This window comes from Barbus barbus (assembly GCF_936440315.1).
Source record: "Barbus barbus genome assembly, chromosome: 23".
Taxonomy (NCBI): domain Eukaryota; kingdom Metazoa; phylum Chordata; class Actinopteri; order Cypriniformes; family Cyprinidae; genus Barbus; species Barbus barbus.
In genome coordinates, this window is record NC_136751.1 from 2,199,903 (window position 1) to 2,226,831 (window position 26,929).

Consider the following 26,929-nt stretch of genomic DNA (forward strand, 5'->3'; position numbering starts at 1 on the left):
GTCTTCTGTTCCTTATCTAGAGCCAGTGTTTATTCAGATCCAGACTCACTGATAGGATCAGTAAATACGCTGGCCAAGAGCGACGTGCCCTGGGACCCAGCCAGTGCATCCCTCCATCTATTCCCTTTCCTCTCTGCCCTTTTATTTTGTCTTCTTCCCATCTCATCATCCATCCCGCCTGGATCGCCTCCAGCCCCTAATCATGAATCCTGCCGCTCTTCCTCTTCTCCGGTTGATCGTACAGAACAGACAATGTCAGGTCGGCCCTACTTAATTTGGACGAGAGACGGAAGCGGCGGCGGCGTCCCGCAGTGACTCTGGCCTGATAATGACTCACGCGCTTTGGCTGATGAAGGTTGGTGACCCCAATTTGTGAGAGGGAGGAGAGAGGGGCGGATACGTCGACGTCAGCGGCTCGACCAACGGCTGGATGTCCTTGTCCTGACTGACGTAAATCAAGCGCTGGAGAAAAAGATGTCAGGGGAAGAGGAAAGGAGAGAGAAGGAACAGTGTGTTGGGAATGAATGTGCATGTTTGAGACAAATTATAAGAAAAGAAGAGATACGAGAGCCAGATCTCAGCTGTACACTATCGAATCAAAAGACCAGTTACACAAATGCTCGTATAATGGTTTCAAACATCTCTTACAAACTTTCTTAACGCTTGTGCTTAAAATATTCTTGTAAATCTCATTTTGCTATATTATCACCAAATATTGGACTCAAACTTGTCTTCTTTCAATCAGCACAGGTTTTGTATTTCTTTTTGAAACTGATTGTTCATGGACTGCATTGATCTGAGCTTATACACCTCTATTTTTAGGTGAAAATCAATATTTGTGGACAATTTTGGCAACGTTCACTCAAAAAGGTGGTGCATGACATGTGCATAATGAATGAAAACAACTTGATAAAAAGATTGAATCTTACATTTTGTGATAATATAGCATAATGAGTGATTTACAAGCAATTCTTGTAGGCCGGTCATTTTTAACCAGGAACACCACAAGTGTAAGGTGAGAAAAAAGTCCCAAAATAAATATATTTGACGTTGAGTGAGGAAAGTAAGTAGGTTTTGGTTGTATGCGATAACATAGAATTTTCAGGAAAAAGAAAATCCTCTCTGGGTCAGAATAACACAACATGAGGTTTAAATTAGATTTTTTATTTTATTTTATCCAGAGTAATATTCCTGTATCATCACAGTTTTGCTATTTAACTGCTGAGTAACATAGTCAAACCACACTAGCACACATTCATATAGAGAGTTACAGTCATCCAGACAAGGCTGTTTACAAGTCTTTACTTGAACGAAAAGCTTAAGCAATGAGCTTGAGCTGGAAGAAACCAAATGACACTATAAATCAAATGTTTTTTTTTTGTTTTTGTGCAAATAGGTTGATTAGGAAATGAGAGATTTAAAGGGATAATTCACTCAAAAAAAAAAACAATTCTAAATAAATTTTCACTCACTCTCCTATAATTTCGAACAGACTTCTGCAGTGCACAAAAAACAAACAAAAACAGATATATTGACAAATGTTTTTGGTATTAATATCAATTGCATATTACTGCAATGCAGACAATTATTTTAATTTAAACGAAAAATGCCACAGTAAAAAAAAAATAATAATAACAATAATAATAATAATTGTTTGAAGGTTTGTTCTCTTATATACAGTGGACAATCTTTGCATCATTCAGTGTATTTCATGTAATTTTACTGTTACAGTAAACTTGCCGTTTTGTTAATTATTCTCTGTGTGTCAGCTCACAATTAATGGTATTTCATTTAAATAATAGTATTTCTTGTTTTTGACAAATTACATACATTATGGTCATATATTACATCTCATGTTTTTAAATACATGTTTATTGTATTATTTTAGTGTCGTGTGTTATCATTGTTGTGTGCTGTACTGATGTAAATGGCACTATGAACCTTCTACTATATATTAGTGTTTAGATGATCAACAGCATTATTGTGTTAAACTGTCAAATTGACTTGTTGTTCTGTAAAGTTGTTTACTTTTTTTTTTTTTTCTTTTAAGACATCATAAGACATTTCTCTGAATTTCTTCTTTCATGTTACCCATGCAGAAGAAAGCAATGTGTCTTTAATTTGACTTAAAACCCAAACCCATCCACAGAAAAACTCACTGGAGTAAAATAAGTGATAAAGAGCCTCTCCTAATTTCATCTGCCTGCCACTCCACCGATCAACACAGCTGTGGTCAGGAGACAGATGAGAGGATGAATGCAGGAGAGAGAGAGAGAGAGAAGGGAGGATGAGAGCAATGTAACAGCTCAGAGGACATAGGGATGGGATTATGGGAATCAGGCTGACGTGCCTTTTGTCAGAAAGAGTCCTGCCATATTTTTATTTCATATTTGGCACAGGGACACTTAAAGGAAAAGTTCACCCAAAAATGATAATACTGTTGTTATAGATTCCGCAACACTCAAACATTTGTCAAAACGTATTTCTGTATCCAAACAACACGAGAGAGTGAATGATTTATCATGGAGTGCTCATTTAAAATCTACATTTCTTCTGAAATATATGTTTGACCTTAGAAGCAACTAGACTGGTTTTCATAAAGAAAACACACACACACACACACACACACTAACAGTGTTCTTTGTGTATCCTGTCCACAACATTCCTGGAGCGATTCAATGTAACTACTTGAATAAATTGGGGGCGATTCATAATGTGTTTTGACAGAAAGCCCTTAAACTGCCTCTCACCAGAGAAGAATGCCGTTCAGCGTCAAAATGAAAATAACTCTGGCATGGCAGGGCCCCAGTTTTAGGACTTGGACCGACAACAAATGTACTGGCTTCCAACAGGAAACTGCTCAGTAGATATTGCTTGTCTACGTCCTGTTTTTGTCTAATTAGAGAATTATTATAGCAAATTCTTAACAGCTTTCTTTGTCTGCCTGTCAGGCCCAATGCTTCCAACATCAAACTCCCTGAAACCTGTTCACTACAGACAAATACTGATGCTATTGATCCTATGTTCTCCATGCAGTTTATATCAGTGGTGACCATATGCATTAAGGAAAATCAGAATTGCACACATACAGAGCACAGGTATCTTGAATATTGGGTCCCACTTTATATTAGGCTTTAACTAATATGTGTTTACATTTAAATTAATCATACAATGCACTTATTGTGTACATACATGTTTTTACATTGTACGTATATTTTTAAAAATACCTATGTGTAATTGCATCTGTAATTAATTTCTGTAATTACATTTATAATTACACCTTAAACCTACCCATACCACCAAATTCGTCCCTAACCTTACCCGTATCCCTTCTCAATAGCAGCAAAAGTGATTTGCAATACAATATGACCACAATAAGTACATTGTACTTATTTTTTTAATGTAAGTACATAGTAGTTAAGGCGACTTAATATAAAGTGAGACCGAATATTGACCGATTTTGAAAAGGACCACTAATGAATCTCACTTCATGACTTGATTTTCAGTATTATTAAATTTGATGCAAAGTTATTTTAGTATCATTGAGATACACTCAAATATATATATATTTTTGTATTTTTATATTTTTCCTTTTAGTTTTAGTATTTTTTTTTTTTGGTCTTTTTAAATTATATAAAACTATATTAAATTATTTATTTAAAAAATATGCATTTTATTTCAATTTTAGCTTGTTATTTTAGTATATCAAGTTATTAAGCTAAATGAAAAATGTAGCAACTAGCTTAAATAAAACATTTCATTCTATTTTATTTCAAGTCAATTTTTTATGGTTTATGTTTAGTTTTAACTCTAATAACCTGCTTTGGTTTTAAGGGCAGGTTGAGCATCAGAAACACAGCTAGCATTAGAATTAGTGTTAGGTTTACACAAGATCCAGACTTAACATAAGTTGATCCAGACTCATCCTCCTCAAGCCGCACCGCTTCCCAGAACCCAAAACATTTAGTTTTTTTCAGACTGATACTGGTCTTCAGAAAGCGTCTCCATAGCTGGTTATCATGTTCCCATCGGATAATGCGTGGGAGAATGGTCAAGAGAACTTCCCCATAAGAGAGAGTTTAATGTCATCTAAAGCAACGCGGTCTCTCATTAGCGCAATCTTCCTGTGTTTAATCCCGGAGGGGTGTGGGGAGAGACCCTCCACTTTGATTCAGATAAAAGCAGCTATCTCTCATCTCTTTATAATTAGGATCTCCCCTTGTGTGCAGTCCTTCCTGGCGAGACAGAGGCCGTGTGTCCCACCCAATCTCCACCTGTTTGCCCAGCAAAAAAAGCCTTTTAGTAGAGTTTGCTAAGACAAGAATCACTATTATAGAGTTTACAACAGACCTCTATGATGTATTACAATTCAGTATGTAACTTGTCCAACATTATTTGTATTACAGTGCCTTCTGATGCCTTCATTTAATTTTTGAATTTTTTCACATGCTATTTATGTGGATATTTTATTGATTTTCAATATGAAAAGACATCCTGAAAATAGTATTATATTTAAAAACTAATACTGGAATTATCATACAAGCATGATATTTATCTATTTATTTATGATGTGAACATATTTTATGCACAACTAATCAAAATTGTGGCATAGTTTCCAATATAAACAACAATTGTGCCACTAATAAAGCAAACATTAGTCTACTGGGGTATTAGTAAATGTGCCATTGAAGAACATGCTTGATAAGCACTATGAGACATGAAAAGTATGAAATAAATTAAAATAAATAAAACTATAAATAAACTACAAATAAAACTATACATAAAAATATACTTTAAAAAATGTCTCTCTCTCTCTCTCTCTCTCTATATATATATATATATATAAATATAAAATGATGAAGAAAAATTAGAAAGTGAAACTCATTGGAAAAAGTGCCTCATTTTTGCAAAACTCCCCAAAACTTACCTATTTATAAAATTCACTGCAGTTATCAACTGGAATGAACACTAGTGGCAGTAAAACGCCGACAACTTTTATTCCTTTTCACACAAACTATGATTATAGGGGCAGATTATTAATTAATACAGACATATTTTTGCTATGGTTCCTTGCACAATACTATATTATGAGCTCAAAACACTTTTACTATAATGCATGATTAGTAAACTAATACATTTTGGTGCTTGCATCACATAACCAACTCCATATATATGGCTTTTCTGTAATAGTAAACTTGCTCATTAGCGCACCCGGTACAGCATTTGATGACATCCACTTATGATGTGTAGTGCTCGATATGAGTCCCATGAAACTTGAGTCACGATAAAAGAGCTCCAAGACTTGTAGAAACAAGCTAAAATGACATGGATGCTCCAGCAAATTTGATTTCTTTGCTTTTGTTAACACTATTGAACAGGTTTAGTGTAGAGCGTTAACCTTTTAGCATCACCGAATGTTTCATTCCTAGACCGATGCAATATGTACGACAACCAACGTAATTAAATGTTCCTTGATTTACGTTCATCTATAAAACGAAATACGCTTTTAGCGCCACTCACTGGACAGCACCTTTCACTTTGAAAGCATTACAAAAATGTCAATTTAAAAACAGTACATACTTTGAGATGTGCTGGAAATTTGTGGGAATTAAAAAAAAGCCAGAATTCTCTTTGTTAATTGACAAATTAAATAGTAAGACTGCAAGAAGTGTTTTCTTTTCTAATTGTCCACAGAGTAAAAAGTAACATCCAGTCGTGTTTTGAAGTGTTTTACGGGGGCATGGGTTTCTGTTAGTGTCATCGACCTTCTTCTTTGTCGTTCTTCAGGAGTGTGATCGGTTCACGGGCCGCATTAACTCCTGCAGAGTCACAATCACTGGAGCAGCTCCAAAATTCCTTGAAAGCAAGTTAAACAAAGCTCAGGCCGACCGGGTCGAGGGTGACTCAGAGTGCCTCTGGCCTTCACAATGGGCACAGAGCGGTAAACATCCCAAAGAGATGGAGCCAACATCTCTGCCCCAAACCAAACATTACAGACAGTGTGCTGACCGAGATACAAAGTCAAATACTGTACGATGCCTTTGTATAGATCTGTTAGTTTATTCATCTTTCATAGGAACTCAGGGCTGCTATCCTCCTCAGGTCCCATTATCTGTGAATCACAGTGATGTTCAGGTGAACTAATCGCACGGAGGAAACACTGGATTCTAACACAAAAATAGATCTAGAACAATGCAGGTGATAACAGAAGGTCACAGGATGATGGACGGACGCAGCCGTTACAGATTTCACATCAGTCATGTGACTCCACTGAAAGGTACATGCAGTCATCGCTGTAGAAAACATTGAGTTATACGTATGAAAATATATGAGCTGAGAGCTTTTGGCCATTCATTCAGCTGGCTGGTTTTGTAGAGATGGTTCAGAGAGAGACCGCAGGGTCTGTGATGTATTTTTGTAAGTTATCACAGACATGTTCCTGCGCCTGGCAGGAAGAGAGAGAGGGCCGCAAACAGGACGGACTGGAATGTGCTTCCTGCTGGCCAATGGAGCTGGACAGGGCAGATTTCTTGTACCATCGCTGACTCACATTCTCACACACACACACACACACACACACACACACACACACACACACACACACACACACACACACACACATATGTTGGTTTTTGTGGTTTATGGGGACTCTCCATAGGCGTAATGGTTTCTATACTGAACAAACTGTGTGTGCTATTGCCCTACACCAACCCTACACCTAAACTTAGCCCTCACAGGAGACTTTGTGCATTTTTAGATTTTCAAAAAAAACACCATTTAGTATGTTTTTTTAAGCCTTTTGAATTACGGGGACATAGGCAGTGTCCTCATAAACCACCTTCATATTGTAATACCTCTGTCATACCCATGTCATTATACAAATTTGAGTCCTCATAAACCACATAAACATGCACACACACACACACACACACACACACAGACAGAGGGGTGCTTTTTCACTGTAAATCATCAGGCTGCAGGCACAAAACATGCTTCCCATGATCTTAAAGATTTTTGATCTGAAGGCTTGAATGTTTGGAATTACATTTAAAGAAAAAAAGTAAAAATAAAAAAAAAACATATATATATATATATATATTAAATGTAATAGTGGGTATGAAACAGGGTTATAATAGTTAACTAAAACTAAAACTGTAAAAAAAAATTATTTATATAATAATAAAATTATATATAAGCAAAATGTATTTTAGTTTAATTTGTGTAATAAAATAATTAAAACCTAATAAAACAATCTAATAAAAATTAAAGAATGTATTACATTTTATGATATTAAAATACATTCAAAATTTAAAAAATTATAGTATGTCAATGCTCCTCTGGATACGAAAACTAAAACCATAAACATTTTTGTTGCTTGAAATAAAATAAAAATATCAAAAAGTCTTATTTTGACAAAACATTTTTGATTTTCATTTTAGTCATTCCATTTTAGACATTATATATATATATATATATATATATATATATATACACATACATTATATATATAATATATATTATAATAATAATATTATATATATATATATATATATATATATATATATATATATATATATATATATAATTAATGTTAAATTGGCCAATCTAAAAGAAAAAATACAGGTTACCATAAAAACATAAAAAAAAAAAAAGTTTATTAAATCAGCTGTTTTGAGAAAACATTTATAATTTTTAATTTTAGTTTAACTTTGTGTACTAAAATAAATATAGACAAACAAAAAATAAAAATAAAAAAGACAAACACAATAAAATGACTCATTAAAATGAATTCAAATGCTCTTCGGTTCACATAAAAAATAAATCAATAAAAACTTTCAACGACTCCCATATGAGGAAAAAAAAGAATTGAATTAATGCCTCACATGTAGATGCTAATAGAGTCCATTCAGTAAGCATTAAATAAAGCACTTCTGTGAGCGAAAAACAATCCAAAGAAATGCAGATCAATTCGATGCACTTTATTTGACTGCAGTAGTCCTTCACTCGTTCCTTGATGGATTCAATGAAACATTTAAAGTAAATGAAGGGGAGGAAGATGATTAAATGTGAGCGATGAACGTCTTACGTAAGCGGTCGCAGACCTGCATCTCAAAACATGATTACTGCTGGCTATAGGTGAGCAAAATGACTAGCGCAGGTACGGTTCATGACTTGAAATATGAAATTAACATTGCATGTCCTTGTAAGCTTCCTGATTAAATTATGAGGAGCTGAGAGCACACAACAGGACGGGTCTATCTGTCTGTCTGTGTGCTGTAGGATGAGTCATCAGACCCAGCCGCTCTGCCAGGCCAACTTCACAAACAAAGGCACAGTCATTGAACAATGTCTAATGATATTCTAATAAAACCGGCTTTGGTAAACAACCTCGTACCTTTTAAGAAGATTGAATGTCATTGATTCTCCTCGCTCCATTAGCAGGATAAACTCCTGTGCCCTTAAAAGAAACTCTTTGGTCACAAATAGATGACTAATATGTCGGACGGCTGCTTTTTTTGTGTAGCTGAGTTTTCAATGAAAAACTGTAACACAATCATTTGACAACTGTGTGCTTTTGTGCAGGAGGACGCATTTTCAGAGTGACATGCAAAAAAGTAAAGACTCGTAACTCCAAAAACTATAGCAAAGAGAGTCAAACGGTCGGTATCGTTTGAAAGGAGACTTTTTAAAACTGAATTTGGACATTCTCATGCTGAGAAACTGCTAATAAACAGCATAAAATAAAAAAAAATAAAATAAAAAGTGTGTTCAAGGGAAAATTTACATAATATCAGAATATCTTCTTTTGTGTTCAGCAGAAGAAAGGAACTCATACAAGTAAATTATGACAGATTTTTTTTTTTTTTTTTTTTTGGAATTAACTATCCCTTTAAGTGTTTATTTTATTAAATTTTATCTATTTGATTCTGTAGATTTCAGTTACAATACATACAGTCATGGCCAAAAATATTGGCACCCTTGGTAAATATGATCAAAGAAGGCTGTGAAAATTAATCTGCATTGTTAATCCTTTTGATCTTTTATTTGAAAAAAATACAAAAAATCTAACCTTTCATTGGATAGTAATAATTTAAAATGGGCGGAAATATCATTATGAAATAAATGTTTTTCTCATTGGCCACAATTAACGGCACCCTTTTATTCAATACTTTTTGAAACCTCCGTTTGCCAGTTTAACAGCTCTAAATTTTCTCCTATGATGCCTGATGAGGTTAGAGAACACCTGACAAGAGATCAGAGACCATTCCTTCATCCAGAATCACTCCAGATCCTTCAGATTCCCAGCTCCATGACGGTGCTTCTTCTCTTCAGTTCAGCTCACTCATTTTCTACAGGGTTCAGCTCAGAGGACTGGAATGGCCAGCAGAAGCTTGGTTTTGTGCTCAGTGACCCATTTTTGTGGTGTTTTTGAGGTTTGTGTTTGGATTATTGTACGGTTTGAAGATCCAAACATGGCCCATTATAAGATTTCTAACAGAATCAGTCACTTATTGATTTTTTATCTGTTGGTATTTGATAGAATCCATGATGCCATGTGTCTAAACAAGATGTCCAGGACCTCCAGCAGAAATATAGGCCCACAACATCAAAAACACATCAGTATATTTCATTGTACACATGGGGTACTTTTTATCCCCGTGTTCACCAAACCCAGTGTTTGCTGCTAAAAATTTTTTTTTTATTTGTTTCATCTGACCATAGAAGCCATAGTTCCAGTCGTGTCTGATAACTGAATATGCTGGAGATTGTTTTTGGATGAGTGAGGAGAATTTTTCTCCCTAACAACATGTGGTGATGTAGGTGCTGTTTCTTTTTTAAGGTTTTCTGACCCCAGGACTTACTATTTTCTTCAATTCTCCAGTTGTCGTCCTTGGAGAGTCTTTAGCCACTCAAACTCTCCTCCTCACCGTGCATTAGGACGATATAGACACACGACCTCTTCCAGGCAGTTTCCTAACATTTTATGTTTTCTGGAATTTGTGAAGCTCAATTATCTTTTGCTGCACATCAGAAATATATTCTTTGTTTTTTCTCATTGTGATGGATGATTAAGGGAATTTGGGCTTTGTTTTCTCTCCTGTTTATATTTCTGTGAAACAGGAAGCCATGGCTGGATAATTTCATGTTCATAATCATCCTGGAGTACTCAAAATTGTGAATATGAATGGGAATATACTTCAGAGATATTTTACTCATAATAATTTCTAGGGGTGCCAATAATTGTGTCCAACGTGTGTTTGAGAAAAACATTTATTTCATCATGATACTTCCCCCCATTTTAAATTCTTATTATCCAATGAAAGGTTAGATTTTTTTAAATAAAAGGATTAACAATGCAGATTAATTTTCACAGCCTTCTTTGATCATATTTACCAAGGGTGCCAATATTTTTGGCCACGACTGTATTAAATTACAATCCTCTTTCACTTACATCAAACTTTCCAGATTTATTCTATATTCTTAAGATTTTTAATAAGGTGTTTTATTCATATATAATTCACATTTATTTCTCAAAAACATGGTCAAAATGTTTATTTTTGTTTTTTTTGACCGTATTTTCTGATTTATGGAGTGACAAAAAAGACAAATCTGAAACCCTTTCTGTAAAAACCTTTCGTGTTGATCTGGCTTTAACCAATCCAACTAGAAATATATGCAAGTAACATTTCAGCAAACTTGTAACACAAAACAACTGTCATAATGTAGTGATTAAACTGGACTGTATGTGGTGATGTGTCCTGATATACTGCTAATCTTTCTAAAACACAACTCCATCTGTTGGCTTTGACCTCACAGCTCATGCACTCTTGAGGATTCGTTAATAAATCAGCATTGCCATGATGTCAGTTTCCTGCGGCTTCAGAATAATTAGTCGCAAGGCATTTATAGTGCACATTTTTGTAATGTGATTCATGTGCAGTTTGGATTAGTTTAATTATTAGACCGGCTACTTTCAAAATGAAGGCTGTGCTGTTGGCTTTGATGGAGAACCTTTAACATCCATTGAAACTTTCCACAAAAGGTTTTTATTGTAAAACAAGGTTCTTTAGATTATTAGAATGTGCTTCACACAAAGAAACTGTTCAATGAAAGGAAACCAAAAATGTTCATTTCAGAACAGAGCTCAATATTGCAAAAGTTTATTACAAACAGCAGCATGAACAACAATGAACGCAACGAGACCCACTGCACTTTAACTCCTGTGCATGGCCCTCACAGTTCAAAAGAGCAGGAAAGCACATCTTGGCTCCTCAGGAGCGCCTCTCTCTGGACCCCCAGAGGAGTCTCCAGATCAGAGACCTGGAAGCGCAGCACGTCGATGTCCGAGGCGCCGAACCTCGCGCGCACGCGCACGCGCTCGTGCATGTCGAACTGGACCAGCTTGTCCCTCATCAGCGAGAGAGTCCACAGAAACCTCTGGCGCAGCTCCGAGCGCAGCCGCTGCTCCTCTTCATCAGAGGAGGAGGAGGAGGAGGAGCACAGCGCGATGAAGCGGGGGGAGCTCGGGTCGAATCCGCGGCTGTTGGGCTCCGGTCCTCTGGGCAGCCGCAGGACGCTCACTGCAGTCTTCATACCGCTCCGTTAAACACCTGCTTAAATCATACACACATCACGAACTCTCCTGCGGTAAAACTGACCACACATAACACACCTGGAGCAGGAGCTGCTGTTGTTTACCTTCCTCATTCAACACGAGCGCATCTCAACATCCGGCCGGAAGAGCCTAGATCTTCAAAATAAAAGTCATCGAGCAAGATACAAAGAAGTCTTTCAGCAAATATGCGTTATATTTATTAAAAGTGACAGTAAGGACATTTTATGCTAAAACATATTTCTATTTCTAAAATTGCTGTTGTTTTGAACTTCATCAGAGTATCTTGAAAGCATGCATCGCGGTAGAGTGGTCTACAGCAGGGTAGAGTGGAGGAAAACGCCCCCTACTGTTTCCCAAAAATAACCACAAGATAAAGTCGACATGCATTTTTATTGTAAACTACTTTGACAAGAATGATGTAGAAGTATTCACCATGAAGCTTACACTGGTGATGCACCAAAACACATTTGAGAGTAAATTATCTAATTTTCAGAAAAGCGTTTTAAAGCGTGTTGTTTTGTAGAATAATAGTTATGAGAACAGTAGGGCCTGTAGATAGGGACTACATGTTATTTAAGAAAAATATAATTCTATTTTCAGAATATAATCATCATTGTTTTTCTCAAACGTGGGATAACCCCCCCCCCCCCCCCCCCCCCCCCGGCTACTGTAGTTATTCTGTTCTGAACATCACATCCTTCTTCCATCAAATGTATTCTAGTTGGTTGAATAAAAATATTTGGACTTTATATTTAAAAATTACTTCAAGTTAGCATCAGGTAGTTAGTTAGCTAGCCACAACAAATATTTTATAAACTGGCTATTATAATTGTGTAATTCATAAGGAGTGAGAGCCAGAAGAGCGTAAGTGACATTTATGGTGGATATATCAGATGAAAGCTCTTAACGAGCTCTTTCTACTAGCAAATACTGCCATCCATGAGTACACATGTTTAATAGAAACAACTGAAATCAGTACACATCAGTTTTGGCTCTCCTGTAAAGTTGGTACGCCTTTCTGGTTATCACCCCTTGTTATGTTCTTTTTAAATTTAAGCTAAAGCTGCCTTTACTCTGATTTAGCTGTAAATGCATTAAAGTAAATTGCTTTGTGAGACAGGGGGCATTTTACACCAGCCATGGGGGCAGTTTACCCACCTGTGGGGCAAAACGCCTCCTTGGTACAAGTTTAATGATTATTAAAAATCGAATATCATGAAAACTCTGGTTCCCTATCGATACTCCACTCGTACTGCGTCTTGCTAAAGACGCTATGGGAAAAAGCCTTTTTTCTCCTTTACTGAAGCCTTATTCAATCACGCAGTGAAACTGCACGATCATTGGTTCGTGCAGTGTGTTAAAAACGAACCAATGTGTCGGCAGCGGAGCTGCATGAGCCTATGGCGACGGAGCCCGCCAGATCCCGCCAGAATGGGCGGGGTTATCTGGCTATATAATCGGCCGTCTGGCCATAGGATCCTCAGATTTCTTCTCCTTCAGCGACGACATCTCGCCTTCGCTGATCCCAAGAAGCCGCCTCGCCGTTGACACGCCTCGCAGCTGAGCCAGAGACCTCCTGCCAGCTGAGACGCCGCTTTCACCGCGCTCCAGCCCCGCAGAAGCCCCGGTCTGTTCGCTGCCGCCATCCGGTGAGTGCTATAAAAATGCATATTTATCGGCGTTGTTGCAAATGCCGCAACAGCGAGTGTGGCTCGTGCAGGGGATCCTGCACGATGCAAAGAGCAGTGAGCGCGTGCCGCCTGTCTGGGTCTCGCCCACGCACTGACTGCGCGCTTACTGAGACAGCTCGTTCGAGTATGAGTCTCGCTCTTCCCGCTCGCTGTCCGTCTCTGTGGAGGCAGCTCCGCTCTCCCGTTTCCTCTCTCTCAGCAAAGCTCGGAGAATGAAACATCAGAGCCACGGAGCTTCCTGCAGCGCTCGGATCCGCCGGTGTTCACACGTGAGAATCAGAGCTCCTCCTTCATTGGGCGGCTCTATTCTCTTTGGCGGACCGGAGTGGAAAGTTATGTGTGTGCGTCACTGAGACTGCGCTCACACAGGCAGCCTGCTTTCACCGAAAGCCGGGCTTTACTCTGATTTGCTCGCGGTCCTCTATGTAGCAGGCCCCGCCTCCCCCCTTCTCTTCTCCCAGTCAACTCGGAGACAGGAACAGCGAGTGAGGCTGAGCAATCAGGTTGAGTGATTTTTCGCGCCGGCTTAGCCCCGTGTGTTTCACTCTGCATACAGCGCTTTGATCTGCCAGCGCGTGTGGATTAGCGCGCCTCATTACATTGAGTGGCTCAATCCTTCTGCGCGCATTGTAAAATGCTGCGCTGGGCGGCCACCCACTCACGTTTATTTTCTCCCAGTCACCTCGGAGAAAAAGACGGTAAAATCGCATGGCTGGGCGTTCAGGCTTGAGTGATTTTTCGCGCCGGCATAGCCCCGTGTGTTTCACTCTGCATACAGCGCTTTGATCTGCCAGCGCGTGTGGATTAGCGCGCCTCATTACATTGAGTGGCTCAATCCTTCTGTGCACATTGTAACATGCTGCACTGGGCGGCCCCGACTCTCGCGTTTCTCTTCTCCCAGTCAGCTCGGAGAAGGAGACGGATAAAAAAAAAAAAAAAAAAAAAGGCTTGAGTGATTTTTCGCGCCGGCATAGCCCCGCGTTTTTCACTCTGCATACAGTCTTTGATCTGCCAGTGTGTTTACACTAAGTATTAGCGCCTCTTGCAGCTCTTTGATCTGCCAGCGCTACTTTCATTATGAAAGCTTCAGTCTGTCCCTGCCGCGCTCACGGTCCCTTTCTTCAATGAAGGTGGCCACGCCTCCCCTGCTCTAGTGTTTCTACTCTCCCAGTTATCTCGGGGAAGAAACTGCAAGCTCCAGGGTTCGCGCGATCAAGCTTGAGTGAATTTACGCCAGGGCAGCCCCGCGTTTCACTCTTTGATCTTGGCTCGCCTGCTTCAGTGAAGATGGCCCCTCCCCTCGTCCGCTACGAGCGGATCTGAGAGGATGCGCGCGGCACTTTTGATCTGCTGGTGTGTTTACACAATGGTAATTAATACCCCTCTTCTAAGAGTGGTTGATCCTTTTAGGCAGATCGAAAGCAAGTTGTCACTATGATTATAACTGACAGCTTCAGACTCCTGACGCTTCTGGGCTGTGCCCACGGCCCAAATGGCCTCTGTCATGCCTCCAAACACCCCGTTTAGCTCCGGGTGCCGATGGCAATGAGTTTGTGGTAAATACTGTTGTGAACACTGGGCCCTTTCAAAAAGCGCCCACACAACTGATCGCTGTTATAGCAAGGAAATAAAACACAAACATTTTCAAAAGGGAGTACATTCCTCTCCCTCTTATCACGAGCTTCAGGTCCCCGCTTGGCGGCCTGCCACTCGAGTTTATCCTGCCCCTTGCCACGCGGGCCAAGGCCTGGAGGGCCATCCCCGGAGTGTCAGAATGGGTTATACGGATAATAGAACGAGGTTACTCACTCCAATTCGCTCGCAGACCCCCGCGCTTCAGCGGCGTGGTCTCCTCTTCTGTAGACGGCTAGAACGCTCACGTTCTACGTTCAGAAATGATGATGCTGTTGAAAAAAGGAGCCATAGAAATGGTTCCTCCAGCTCAGAGCGAATCAGGCTTTACAGCCATTACTTCCTCGTTCCCAAGAAGGATGGCGGCCTCCGGCCCATCCTCGATCTCAGACGCCTGAATCGCGCCCTCGTGAGGAGGTCGTTCAGGATGATCACACTGAAGCAGATCCTCTCGCAAATTCGCTCAGAGGACTGGTTCTGTTCCCTGGACCTGAAAGACGCATACTTTCACGTCCAGATAGCCCCCCCATCACAGACGATTCTTGAGATTCGCCTTTGAGGGAGTGGCTTATCAGTACACGGTCCTTTCCTTTGGACTGTCCCTGGCCCCACGCACTTTTACGAAGTGCATGGGCGCGGCTCTTTCCCCTCTCAGGCAGATGGGAATCCGCATTCTCAATTACCTCGACGACTGGCTCATTCTGGCCCAGTCAGAGGTACAACTACTCTCACACAGAGCCCTCCTCCTCAGCCACCTAGAATGCCTGGGGCTCAGGGTCAATTTTGCCAAGAGCGCGCTGTTTCCCAGCCGACGGATGTCGTTTCTGGGAACAGTTTTGGACTCAGCTCAGATGAGAGCTGTGCTAGCGCTGGAACGCGCTCTGGCCATTTAAAAGCTCGCAGCCTCCTTCCAGAGCGGCACCGCTCGCCCCGTCAAAGCGTTTCAGAGGATGCTGGGCCTCATGGCCACAGCATCGCCGGTGCTACAGTTGGGCCTGCTTCGCATGCGGCCCCTTCAGCGCTGGTTGAAACCACGGGTTCCACCCCACGCATGGCGACATGATCGCCTACATATCAGGGTGAGCCAGGCCTGTGTAACAGCCCTGGTCCCCTGGAAGAACCCACGATGGTTCAGAAAGGGTGTGACCATAGGGATGGTCTGAAGCAGGAAAGTTGTCACAACAGACGCCTCCAACATGGGTTGGGGGCGCTGTGCGAAGGCAAACCGACCTTTGGTCGAAGGCGGAGCAGAACCTCCACATCAACTGCTTAGAAATGCTAGCAGTGTGTCGAGCCTGCCAGTTTTTCCTGCCAGAGCTAAAGGGACGACATTTGCTGATCCGCTCAGACAACATGTCAGTGGTGTCCTATGTAAATCACCAGGGAGGTCTCTCCTCGAAGCGCCTCTTCCTTATGGTAGAGCGACTTCTGGAGTGGGCTCAGCTCAACTTGCGCTCGCTGAGAGCAGCAAATTTGCCGGGCAGATTGAACCGAGGAGCGGATATGCTATCACGGAGCAACGTCCCCTCAGAAGAGTGGATGCTCCATCCGCAGACGGTTCGAATGATCTGGAGAATCTTTGGCAAGGCCGAAGTAGACCTTTTCGCCTCCAAAGACAACTCTCACTGCCCAGCCTATTATTCGAAGGCCAAGGACGCGTTGGCCCACGACTGGCCCAACCTCCTCCTTTATGCATACCCTCCGATCGCTCTGATTCCTCAGGTCATCAGGCGAATCAGGGAACAACGACACAAGGTCTTGTTGGTGGCCCCCCTGTGGGAGAACCAGCCTTGGATGTCAGAGCTGACCCAGCTGCTAACCGCAGCCCCCTGGTCCGTGCCCCTGAGACGAGATCTCCTCTCTCAGGTGAATGGTTTGTGGCACCCTCTTCCCAAACTGTGGGCGCTTCACCTCTGGCCGCTCAACGGGAGCCTACCAGCCTCCCAGAGCGAGTGCTAAATACCATTTCTGAGGCTAGAGCCCCGTCTACGAGACGCCTCTATGCCCTTAAATGGGCGGTTTTCTCCAAATGGTGTCTAAACCGCGGTGAGGACCCCCCTACATCTGAGTTGGCGGTGATTCTGTCCTTCCTGCAGGAACTGCCGGATAAAGGACGCTCTCCCTCCACACTCGGGGTGTTCGTATCGGCAATAGTGGCCTTCCACGCCCCTATTGCGGGCCAATCAGTGGGCAGGGACAATGCTATCGTCCGTTTTCTAAGGGGTGCCAAGAGGCTGAATCTGCCTCGGCCCCTTACTGTCCCTACATGGGACTTACCCACTGTGCTGAGGGCCCTGAGGGGCCCTCCTTTTTGAGCCGCTCCAGTCCACGAACCTTTGGTCACTGTCGCTGAAGACTGCTCTGCTACTAGCACTAGCGTCAGTCAAGCGAGTAGGAGACCTGCAGGCGCTCTCTGTGAGCCCCGCCTGCCTGGAATTTGGGCCAAACGACTCCAAGGTCGTCCTAAAACCAAGGCATGGATACGTACCTAAGGTACTTTCCACTCCGTTCAGAGCTCAGGTCATCAAACTCTCCGCGCTTCCTCCCTCCGAGGAGGACCGGGAGTTAATTTTGTGATGCCATGTTAGAGCCCTACGGATCTACTTTGAGCGTTCCACCTCCTTCAGGCGCACGGAACAGCTCTTTGTTAGCTTCGGTAACCGCGCCAAAGGGCTTCCGGTCACGAAGCAGAGACTCTCTAAGTGGATAGTGGATGCCGTTACGCTGGCTTACTCTTCCTTGGGCCTTCAATGCCCCATTGGAGTACGAGCCCATTGACTAGAGGCATTGCCTCGTCACGGGCCTGGTCTAGCAGTGTGTCTATTACAGACATTTGTGCGGCGGCCGGCTGGGCCTCGCCGTCCACATTTGCAAGGTTTTATAAGCTGGACGTACCGGCCTTGCAGGCCAGGGTCCTATCTGCTTAGATGAGTATGACTTACGTTGTGGGAATAACCCTAACGGAGAACTCTTGACTGCACGGGCACTCAAGCTCTCTGATGGGTTCCTTGCATATCTCAGCCCTGAAAGTGCTGAGTATGCGAGGAATGCATGGAATGACCCGGGCCGAGCGTGACCCCTACGAGCTCAGCTCGCTTTAGCCCGAGTATACTATTATACTTCCCTCTGAGCATGGAATGCTTATGGAGGTATTTTACACAGTCGTTCCTCTACCATAGCACGGCGTGATTGAATTGTGTTCCCATAGCGTCTTTAGCAAGACGCAGTACGAGTGGAGTATCGATAGGGAACGTACTCGGTTACTATCGTAACCTCGGTTCCCTGAGATACGGAACGAGTACTGCGTACTTTGCCGTGCCAGGTAGCTGCACGACTCAGTCGTCGCTTCAGTCGAAGTAAACCTGAGGATCCTATGGCCAGACGGCCGATTATATAGCCAGATAACCCCGCCCATTCTGGCGGGATCTGGCGGGCTCCGTCGCCATAGGCTCATGCAGCTCCGCTGCCGACACATTGGTTCGTTTTTAACACACTGCACGAACCAATGATCGTGCAGTTTCACTGCGTGATTGAATAAGGCTTCAGTAAAGGAGAAAAAAGGCTTTTTCCCATAGCGTCTTTAGCAAGACGCAGTACTCGTTCCGTATCTCAGGGAACCGAGGTTACGATAGTAACCGAGTACGACATTGTTCATAGGCTGTTTTCATTGTGTCACAGTGGGGCGTTTTCCTGCACTAGACACTAATGTTGGAATAAGAACCAGTAATGATTATCAAGCACCAATAATATCTGAGCAGCAAATCAGAATTATAAATTGTAATATTTTCAAGTATTTTTGATCAAATAAATTCATCCCAGCAGATTTGCTTGTGCCATATGGTTTTAACTAGCCTATGTTGAATTCACACTATATATGTTTCTTGTTATTATCAATATATATATATATATACATATACAAACTCGTGTGGTTCTTTTCACGTCATGCATTAAAATCGTTTAATGCACAGCTAGCCGTGGATTATTCCTTATTCATATATATCATACATACATAATTATTAATTATAATCATCAAATTTTGTCTTGTTAAAATTTGCCCTCATCAAGATCTGTTTTTGTTTCTCTATTTCCGTATTTCAGTTTCATATATTTTTTCTTGTTTCGTTAATATTTAGTTAACAATTAATAATAGATAATTACTAATTATAAACATTAATAAATAACCACATTAAATATGCCTTGATCAAGATCTGTATGATCTATTTTTTAACCTTTTTTGTATTTCAGTGTCAATTTTGCTCGTTTCTTCAATTAATCATTGATGATAAAAGTGAATTTTCTAATCCTTTTTTAAGCAAAATCAGCAAACCAGGCATCCTTATATCTTAAAATGATGGCATTATAGCAATATCTACCATGGCATTTACATGAAAGATTAGAATGAATTTTGAGAGCACATTAATTTAGTAACTGGAGCATGCAAAACCTTCATTTCTAGTGTTATCGAGCGCACCCATTTCTTGTAAATTAGGGGACAACATGTGAAACTGCTGCTCCTTTAGTTTCAATATTCTGTAATATATCACATTTAAAGCCATGCATTGACCAGACTGTCAAAAGTCCAAATGCAACTCAAAGCTACACCCATTTCATCCTTTGCTTCCTCTTATTCTGTTGTCTTCCTATTCTTTTATTATCATTATTTAGTAAGAATGGCCATAAGTTATGTTGGTTTGCATGATGACATCACTTCTGATCGCATGAACTTCCTCAAACCTCTCAAGCTGATCTTGTGCACTGAAGTAGTGCCCTCAGACCACCTGCACGCTCTTTTCAAATAAAACCACTGTAAGTACTGATCGTCTCACATTTACTCTCTTAATCATGCTTTGAATATGATAGAATTATGATATTAGCTTGCAGTTTACTTCGTAATACGCACAAACGTGCTAAAATCCAGACATGACAACTGAAAGTGATCCTGGGAAAAGTGGAACTGATATTAACTTTGAGCTGAGGACTGTGTGCGTATATGCAGTGTTTTGATCTGTTGTATGAACGTTTATGAGATGTAGTGTGCGATACATTATGAGATACAGTATTTATTGTCTGCGTATGTGCCGGTTGTAGTTTATTTCCTTGAAAGGATGGAGAAGAATGGAGGAAAACCGCGTCAGCAGTATTATGGGTAAGTCTCTGTTGCAGTTTCATGATGCATCGTCTCTATCAAACACAAAGGAACTAGTGAACAATTATGTAACACAAAATAAACGTTTTAATGTGGTAGCAGAACTTCAAGAAGATATGACAGCTAAAAGTAGAAGATTTTCATATTTTTCCCCAGAGGCTCAAAGCAAATGAGCGTTTATTGTCATTCAGCTGTGACAGTCATGGTGCTAATTTTACATTAAATCTTGAGTTGTGACATTTATCCCAGCACACACAGGATATTGCACATTACCACACAGCTATATATATATAACAATATCTGCTGAGATTGTACACTACAGTACATATCTGACAAGAAAAATATATCATTGAAGTACTATAAAATACTATAATAATCTCTGCACACAGCTGTATTTATTTATAATATAATATATTGTGTGTGTGTATCTCTCTCTCTCTCTCTGTGTGTGTGTGTGTGGTTTAAATGTTTAGTCAAAATATAAATTCAAAAATACAAATAATTTCAATGCAACAGTTGATTTATATTTAAAGATATAGTTCACTATGAAAATTACCCCATGATTTACTCACATTCAAGTCATCCTAGGTGTTTATGACTTTCTTCTTTCAGATGAATATAATCAAAGCTGTATTAAAAATGTCCCAACTCTTATAAGCTTGGCAGTGAATGGCTGTTGAGATTTTGAAGTCCAATAAAATGCATCCATCCATTATAAAAAGTGCTCCACAAAAATGCCTAAATGTTTAGTCAAAATGTACTAAAAAGCCTAAAACGACTTGAGGCTGTAAAGGTGTTTCACCAGAGTACTGAGTTAAGGGTATGAATACTTATGCAATGTACTTAATCCAGTTTTTTTATTTTTAATACATTTACGAAGTTATTCTGTAAATTCTGTAAAAAAGTTTTGCTTTGTCAGTATGGTGTACGAAGTGTAGATTGATGTGGGGAAAAAAATAATTTAAAGCAGTGTAACTTAAAAAAAAAATTAAGGGGTATGAATACTTTCGCAAGACACTGTGTGTGTATATATATTAATGTATTTTAATAGTTTATTTTAAATACAGGAAACAAAGTTTTGTTGAAGTGCTTTAATCTTTGTCCCATTAAAATGTGTCCATTTATGCAACGAATGCTTCTGTGTATTAGCTGAATATTACATTAACTCTGTAATTTCTTTGCATCATCAGGCTGGTTTCGTCAGCGTTTTGGAAAACAAAGGAATGATTCGGACCAAGTCAAACCATGTACATTTTCTCAGACGTGCTCCTCCGGACACTCCAACACCAGCAGCTCGGCGTGCTCGTCTTCCTCCTCCTCTTCCTCCCCGAAACCCTCCATATCAGCCAAGCCATCGGCCTCAGATCAGCCTCTGCCCTCCGTGCTCTCCTCCCCCTTCCGCTCCTCTCTCAGATATGACGTTTTTGTGTGTCACAACGATGAGGACAGTGATCTAGCACAGAGTCTGGCCTCTTTCCTAGAAGCTCCGTCTAAGGGCCTGCGCTGTTACCTGCAGGAGCGGGACTGTCCAGCAGGAGGCGCCGTGTCCACTGAGCTGCTGCAGGCCGTGCAGGACAGTCACTGCTGGCTGTTACTCATCACTCCAAACTTTGTGAAGGATGACTGGTGCTCGTATCAGATGCACCAGGTCCTGTCTGAAGGGCCCATGTCACAGAGGATCATCCCGGCTGTAGTAAACATGCCCAGATCACAGCTCCCACTCGAACTGCGCTTCCTCTTCACTGTGGATCTGAACATGAACAAAGAGTTTGGATACACTGTAGTCTACAAGGCGGTGCTTCAGTGTGAGTATTTTGTATCTACACAAGTATTGGAGACTCTTAGTGCTTGCAGGTTCAAATCCCACAATGCACAATATATTATGTCTTTGAATTGCATTTAAAATTCGTACCCATAATCACTCAGAAATTCCTAGTAAATTTCAAAAACAATTACAAAACTGGCAGGTACAACATTGAATTGAAATAAAAATAAAAGCTGCAATAGTATTTTCTTGGAAAATGTACTCAAATAAGCTTTGTTTTATTGGCAACTTTACAAAGATTTAACAAACTAATACATTAAATGCGATGCATATGTGACCCTAGACCACAAAACCAGTCTGAAGTCGCTGGGGTATATTTGTAGCAATAGCCAAAAATACTTTGCATGGGTCAAAATTATACCGAATATTGCTTGTTCCATATGTTATCCATGTTTATACTTTTAACTGAAAACATTTTTCATAATGAACAGATCCATGCTGATTCTAAGCTATTTGAATGAATGCATTACAAATTTGATTATATGATTACAATCAAATAAATGCAAATAGTTAATAATAAACTATGCCATGCCATTTTTAAAGGATTTGTTTATTTTTAAGTGCAGAAATCTGACCCGTTTCATTTCTGTATGACTGACAAATATGCATCGCATTAAGTTTATTAGTTTGTTCATTTTAAAATGTTGTAATGCACATGGAATTGTTAAATGCAATTCAGATACATGAAACAATTGAGGCCTAAATGTTTTTAAGTGCGGGTGATCAATCAAGACGTTTGAAGTGATTGTTCACAGGAAAAGTACATTCCATCATCATTCACTCGATCCCATGTTGTTCCAAACCTCTGACATTTTTTTCCATAGAACAGAAAACTCTTAATAAATCATTTTTTCCTGGCTATTCTTTTGCATACAGTGAAAATGCCACTCAGGTGAGTTGAGGTTGTAGTTGCTCACAAATGCACTATTTTACAACTACTTTGCAAAACTAGACAAGCTGTTGACAAGGTGAGAATAAATGGAAATGAAAAAAAATAACTTGAATGAACCAGGAGTAGCACAAAACAACCTCACCAAAGAACAAAGTTACATCAAATTAGACAAAATTAAAGCAAACAATATAACAAAAAACCTTTCAATTATTAATTAAAATATCACTATGACGCAAATCTGTTCACAAAATGAGATATTTTGCTGAATATCCACTCTTGATGAAATTGAAGGGTGATACTGTCGAGTTCCAAACAGGACAAAAAAAGTGCCGTGCCATAATCCATAATCCAACTCCTGTGCACTTTTCCTCTCTTCTGAAGTCACACAATAGCTTTGTGTGGACAATTTGAATAATTTGTCACTAACTGAAAGTTTCACTTTCCTTCTGAAGTCTCAAATATCATGCTTTTACACATTCAAACTTGAGCTAGCACAACATATTTACCCCCTGTTTCTGTTCTCTCATACAGTATAGTAGAAAAGTGCTTTGCTCTTCTGGGTTTGTGCAGCCATGAAACAGAGATAAAGCCTCATATCTGTACACCAGACGGGGATGTTTATATTTTACACTTTCCCACACTGATTTTGCTCGACACTTGTAGACGTTTTGTCACATTTTGAAACAAAATATAGATTCTCAACAATGTTTTTCCTTTTTTATAGATTTGAAGGACATGTCTGAGAAGGAAAAGTCCAGCAGTGCATCTCAGTCAGACGGCTATAAACATTCATTGCATTGACCGCAATGACAAGATTCTTCACTTCCGAGAAGTGGCGTGCAAGCAGACAAGCTGTATCGTAACTCTGTATCTCCGTCTAATGTCTCAGAATTCGCAAAATTAGATAAAAGATGAATAATGTCAAAATTGGTTCATCTAACCGCCATGCCTTATACATATATAACACACACTACCGTTCAAACGTTTGGTGTCAGTAAGATTTTTCTGCTCACCAAGTCACCAAAAAATACAGTAAAAATTGTAATATTGTGAAATATTATTACAATTTAAAAAAACGGTTTTCTATTGTAATATATTTTAAAATGTAATTTATTCTTGTGATGCAAAGCTGCATTTTCATCATCATTACCCCTGTTCTCAGTGTCACATTTCTTATCAGTGTTGTAATGCTTTATAGTTTTATTGGAAAGTGTGATGCAAGTTTATTTTAATGAATTTAAATTCAATAATGTGTGTCCTTGCTGATTAAAAGTATTCATTTAATTAATAAACAAGCAAATAAATACATATCTATTTTTGTATTACTTGAATTGTATCTGTGTGGTTTATGAGGTTTTTGCATGGATTGCCCTCCTTTTGTTTTCTACAGTGAGGGTGTCTATGAAGATATTTATATTGTGTTAAATAAATCTTGTGCAACGAGGCCTAGATGGCAACAGAAAGTCATAATACACAAGCTCAGACATGCTGGGGCATATGTTTCCCTTTCTGATTTTAGGTCAAAGTCAGATTAGAAGAAGAGCTTATGTAATATACCCAACAAAATATTATTTTAAAATCATTCTCACTCGCATACACCCACCCATGCATATGTGCACAAAAGGAAATTAAAGCAGCTGCAGATATAAATGACTGTAGCTGCATTTAATGCAATGAGTATAATGAAGATTCACATCAGTATTAATAGCATATCTCAGATATTACTAACCACAGAGAGCTCAGGACTGGTTTTCTGCCTGTCATGGATGGCCGGATTTGTGCCTTAAATAAGATGTTCACTGTCATTTCAGTGCTTTCAGAAAGGTTTTAAGCCACAGTTGGACATGCCATGTAAACCAATAGGACACCTCAAAGAACTGCAAAGGTATGATTAAACGTTCTTGGCAAATAACATGTCACATGCCGTAATCCCCTCTGGCAAATGTGGCTTCAAGCGTTCAACACATTAAATCCTTAAATTTCTCTTATTTGGATCATTGTGAAATACTGTAGACTTTCCTTTGTCATTCAGTAGCTGCAACTGTTGGAATCAGTGTAAGCATGATGTGCATCAGAGCATCTGAGAGAAACACCGCTGGTTTGTTGGGGATTAAACAAGATTATGTTGCATTTAAAATTAAGATCACACTGAAAGAGACTGATACAATGCTTATTTTGTTTCTTGACTTTATATATATGTTTTGGTTTATGCCCATTTTGGTTCTGCATGTGCATGTGATTGAACACTACGCATTGTGTTTATGAGAAAGTGACAGACATAGCTATTTTGTGATATTTAAAAAAGAGTAAGGAATACATCATGTGAATTTGTAGCTTCACAAAAAAAAATCAAGGGTCATTTCAGAAACTTCCCTGTTTGTTTTAAAATGTTTGATTTTCTAATATTGATTTTTTTTTCTGAAGAAAGGTAAACATGTAGAGGGATGAAAGCCAAAATATTAAATGTCATGGACGAACATTTACTGAGTAATCCGCTTTTATTAGATTCAGAGCCAAATTACGAGAGGGTAATAATGACTTCAGTAAGGTGGCAGCATCATAATGTTATTTTTACGCACAGATTGATAGGTTTATTAGTAAAAATGTGTTGACTTGGAACGTGGAAAAAGTTTTCATATATAAATAAATGACCTTGATGTATTTATTTAACATTAACAATGTTTAGAATTACATTGGCTTTTACATTGTTTTTCTTAAATATATAATATCATTGTATGTATGTACTATATTGTATGTCGCTTTGGACAAAAGCGTCTGCAAAATACCTTAATTAAGAACTAGAACTAGAATAATCAGTGATCTTCAGCGGCTGTGGCTTTCCGTCGGCAGTACGGCATCCGGTTATATCCAACCATCTTAGCTTGCAGAAATGGTTCATTAACTTACAGTATTCTGATTACAGTCTCCACGGAGGAACCTGAATTCTGTGAATCGATCCATCTTTGTCTCTTTCTTATTGTATTTTCTTGTATGCACTGACCATTATGGATTGACTGAAACTCATTATTTCTGTTGTGAACCATGAAGAGGTGAGCTGTTGCCAGTAATCTTTTTACTTTAAAGCCATTCTTAAAGGAATAGTCCACCCATAAATTAAAACGTACTGAAAATGTGGTCACCTTCAGGCCATCCAAGATGTAGATGTGTTTGTTTCTTCATCTTATTAGGAGAAACAATGCATTCCATCACTTGCTCAGCAATGGATGCTCTGCAGTGAATGGGTGCCGTCAGAATCAGAGTCCAAACAGCTGATAAAAACATCACAGGTATTCCACACTAATCCAGTCAATCAGTTAACATCTTGAGAAGACAAAATAATCAAATCCATCAAGGCCTTTTAACTTCAGACCATTGGTTCTGGTCAAAATACGAGTCCATAATCCATAATAACTCCACTGAAAAAGTCCATCTTCTGTTGTCCTCTCACAACAAAATCCAGCCACATATTTGTGTAGAGGTGTTTTGGCTTGTAAACGGTACTTGATCTCTGCATATTTTTCTCCTGGTTCAGGCTAGATGACTTTTATGAAAAGCATTATGGACTAATATTTCAGCTAGAAGGGATGGTTTAATAATAATAATAATAATAAAACATCTTAATGATGTATTTGTTTCTTACAAACATGCAGCTTTTCACGTCTCAAGACATTATCTGATGGACTGGAGTGGTGTGGATTATTGATGTTTTTATCAGCTGTTTGGACTCTCATTCTGACGGCACCCATTCACTGCAGAGCATCCATTGCTGAGACACTGATGCAGAGACACATTTATACAAACCTGATGAAGAAACAAACTCATCCACATCTTGGATGGCCTGAGGGTGAGGACATTTTTGGGTGAACTAATCCTTTAAGTATGACTTTAAAATAGAAAGATTGCTGGCAACAGCTCACCAGAAATTATTAGCTTCAGTCAATCCATAATAGTCAGTGAATGTTTCTCAGGACAAGAAAATACAATCAGAGAGAGATAGAGATGGATCAATTCACAGAATGCAGGTTCCTCCATGTAATATACTGTAAGTTAACTAACAATTTCGGCAACCAATTATTATTATTCTAGTGTCCAACAACATCATTAAAGAAGTATATATAATTCCAGA

General features: G+C 39.7%; 2 protein-coding genes across 3 annotated transcripts; one reads left to right on the forward strand and one right to left on the reverse strand.

The window, feature by feature from the left end:
- The first annotated feature begins 6,076 nt into the window (after positions 1-6,076).
- On the forward strand, positions 6,077-24,127 carry tirap (toll-interleukin 1 receptor (TIR) domain containing adaptor protein). Of its 2 annotated transcripts, XM_079374086.1 has the most exons (5): positions 6,077-6,277; positions 19,606-19,746; positions 20,029-20,086; positions 21,277-21,891; positions 23,528-24,127. In XM_079374086.1, exons 3-5 carry the CDS (start codon positions 20,056-20,058, stop codon positions 23,602-23,604), a joined length of 723 nt encoding a protein of 240 aa, XP_079230212.1. In that variant the 5' UTR covers positions 6,077-6,277; positions 19,606-19,746; positions 20,029-20,055; the 3' UTR covers positions 23,605-24,127. The 2 variants fall into 2 exon arrangements, with proteins under 2 accessions (XP_079230212.1, XP_079230213.1); XM_079374087.1 differs by lacking the exons at positions 6,077-6,277; positions 19,606-19,746 and having other exon boundaries at positions 20,022-20,086.
- Positions 10,262-11,747, reverse strand: gemin7 (gem (nuclear organelle) associated protein 7). Its single transcript, XM_079374088.1, has 2 exons — positions 11,701-11,747; positions 10,262-11,612 (listed from the first exon to the last, which is right to left on the reverse strand). Exon 2 carries the CDS (start codon positions 11,593-11,595, stop codon positions 11,236-11,238), a length of 360 nt encoding a protein of 119 aa, XP_079230214.1. The 5' UTR covers positions 11,596-11,612; positions 11,701-11,747; the 3' UTR covers positions 10,262-11,235.
- Positions 24,128-26,929: the final 2,802 nt, after the last annotated feature.

What these genes read in the sequence shown, in the direction of transcription:
- gemin7 (XM_079374088.1), bottom strand. Translation starts at nt 11,595, where the DNA reads ATGAAGACTGCAGTGAGCGTCCTGCGGCTGCCCAGAGGACCGGAGCCC.
- tirap (XM_079374086.1), top strand. Translation starts at nt 20,056, where the DNA reads ATGGAGGAAAACCGCGTCAGCAGTATTATGG. An exon ending in CCGCGTCAGCAGTATTATGG is followed by an intron (nt 20,087 to 21,276) that starts GTAAGTCTCTGT and finishes TTGCATCATCAG; the next exon opens with GCTGGTTTCGTCAGCGTTTT. An exon ending in CTACAAGGCGGTGCTTCAGT is followed by an intron (nt 21,892 to 23,527) that starts GTGAGTATTTTG and finishes CCTTTTTTATAG; the next exon opens with ATTTGAAGGACATGTCTGAG.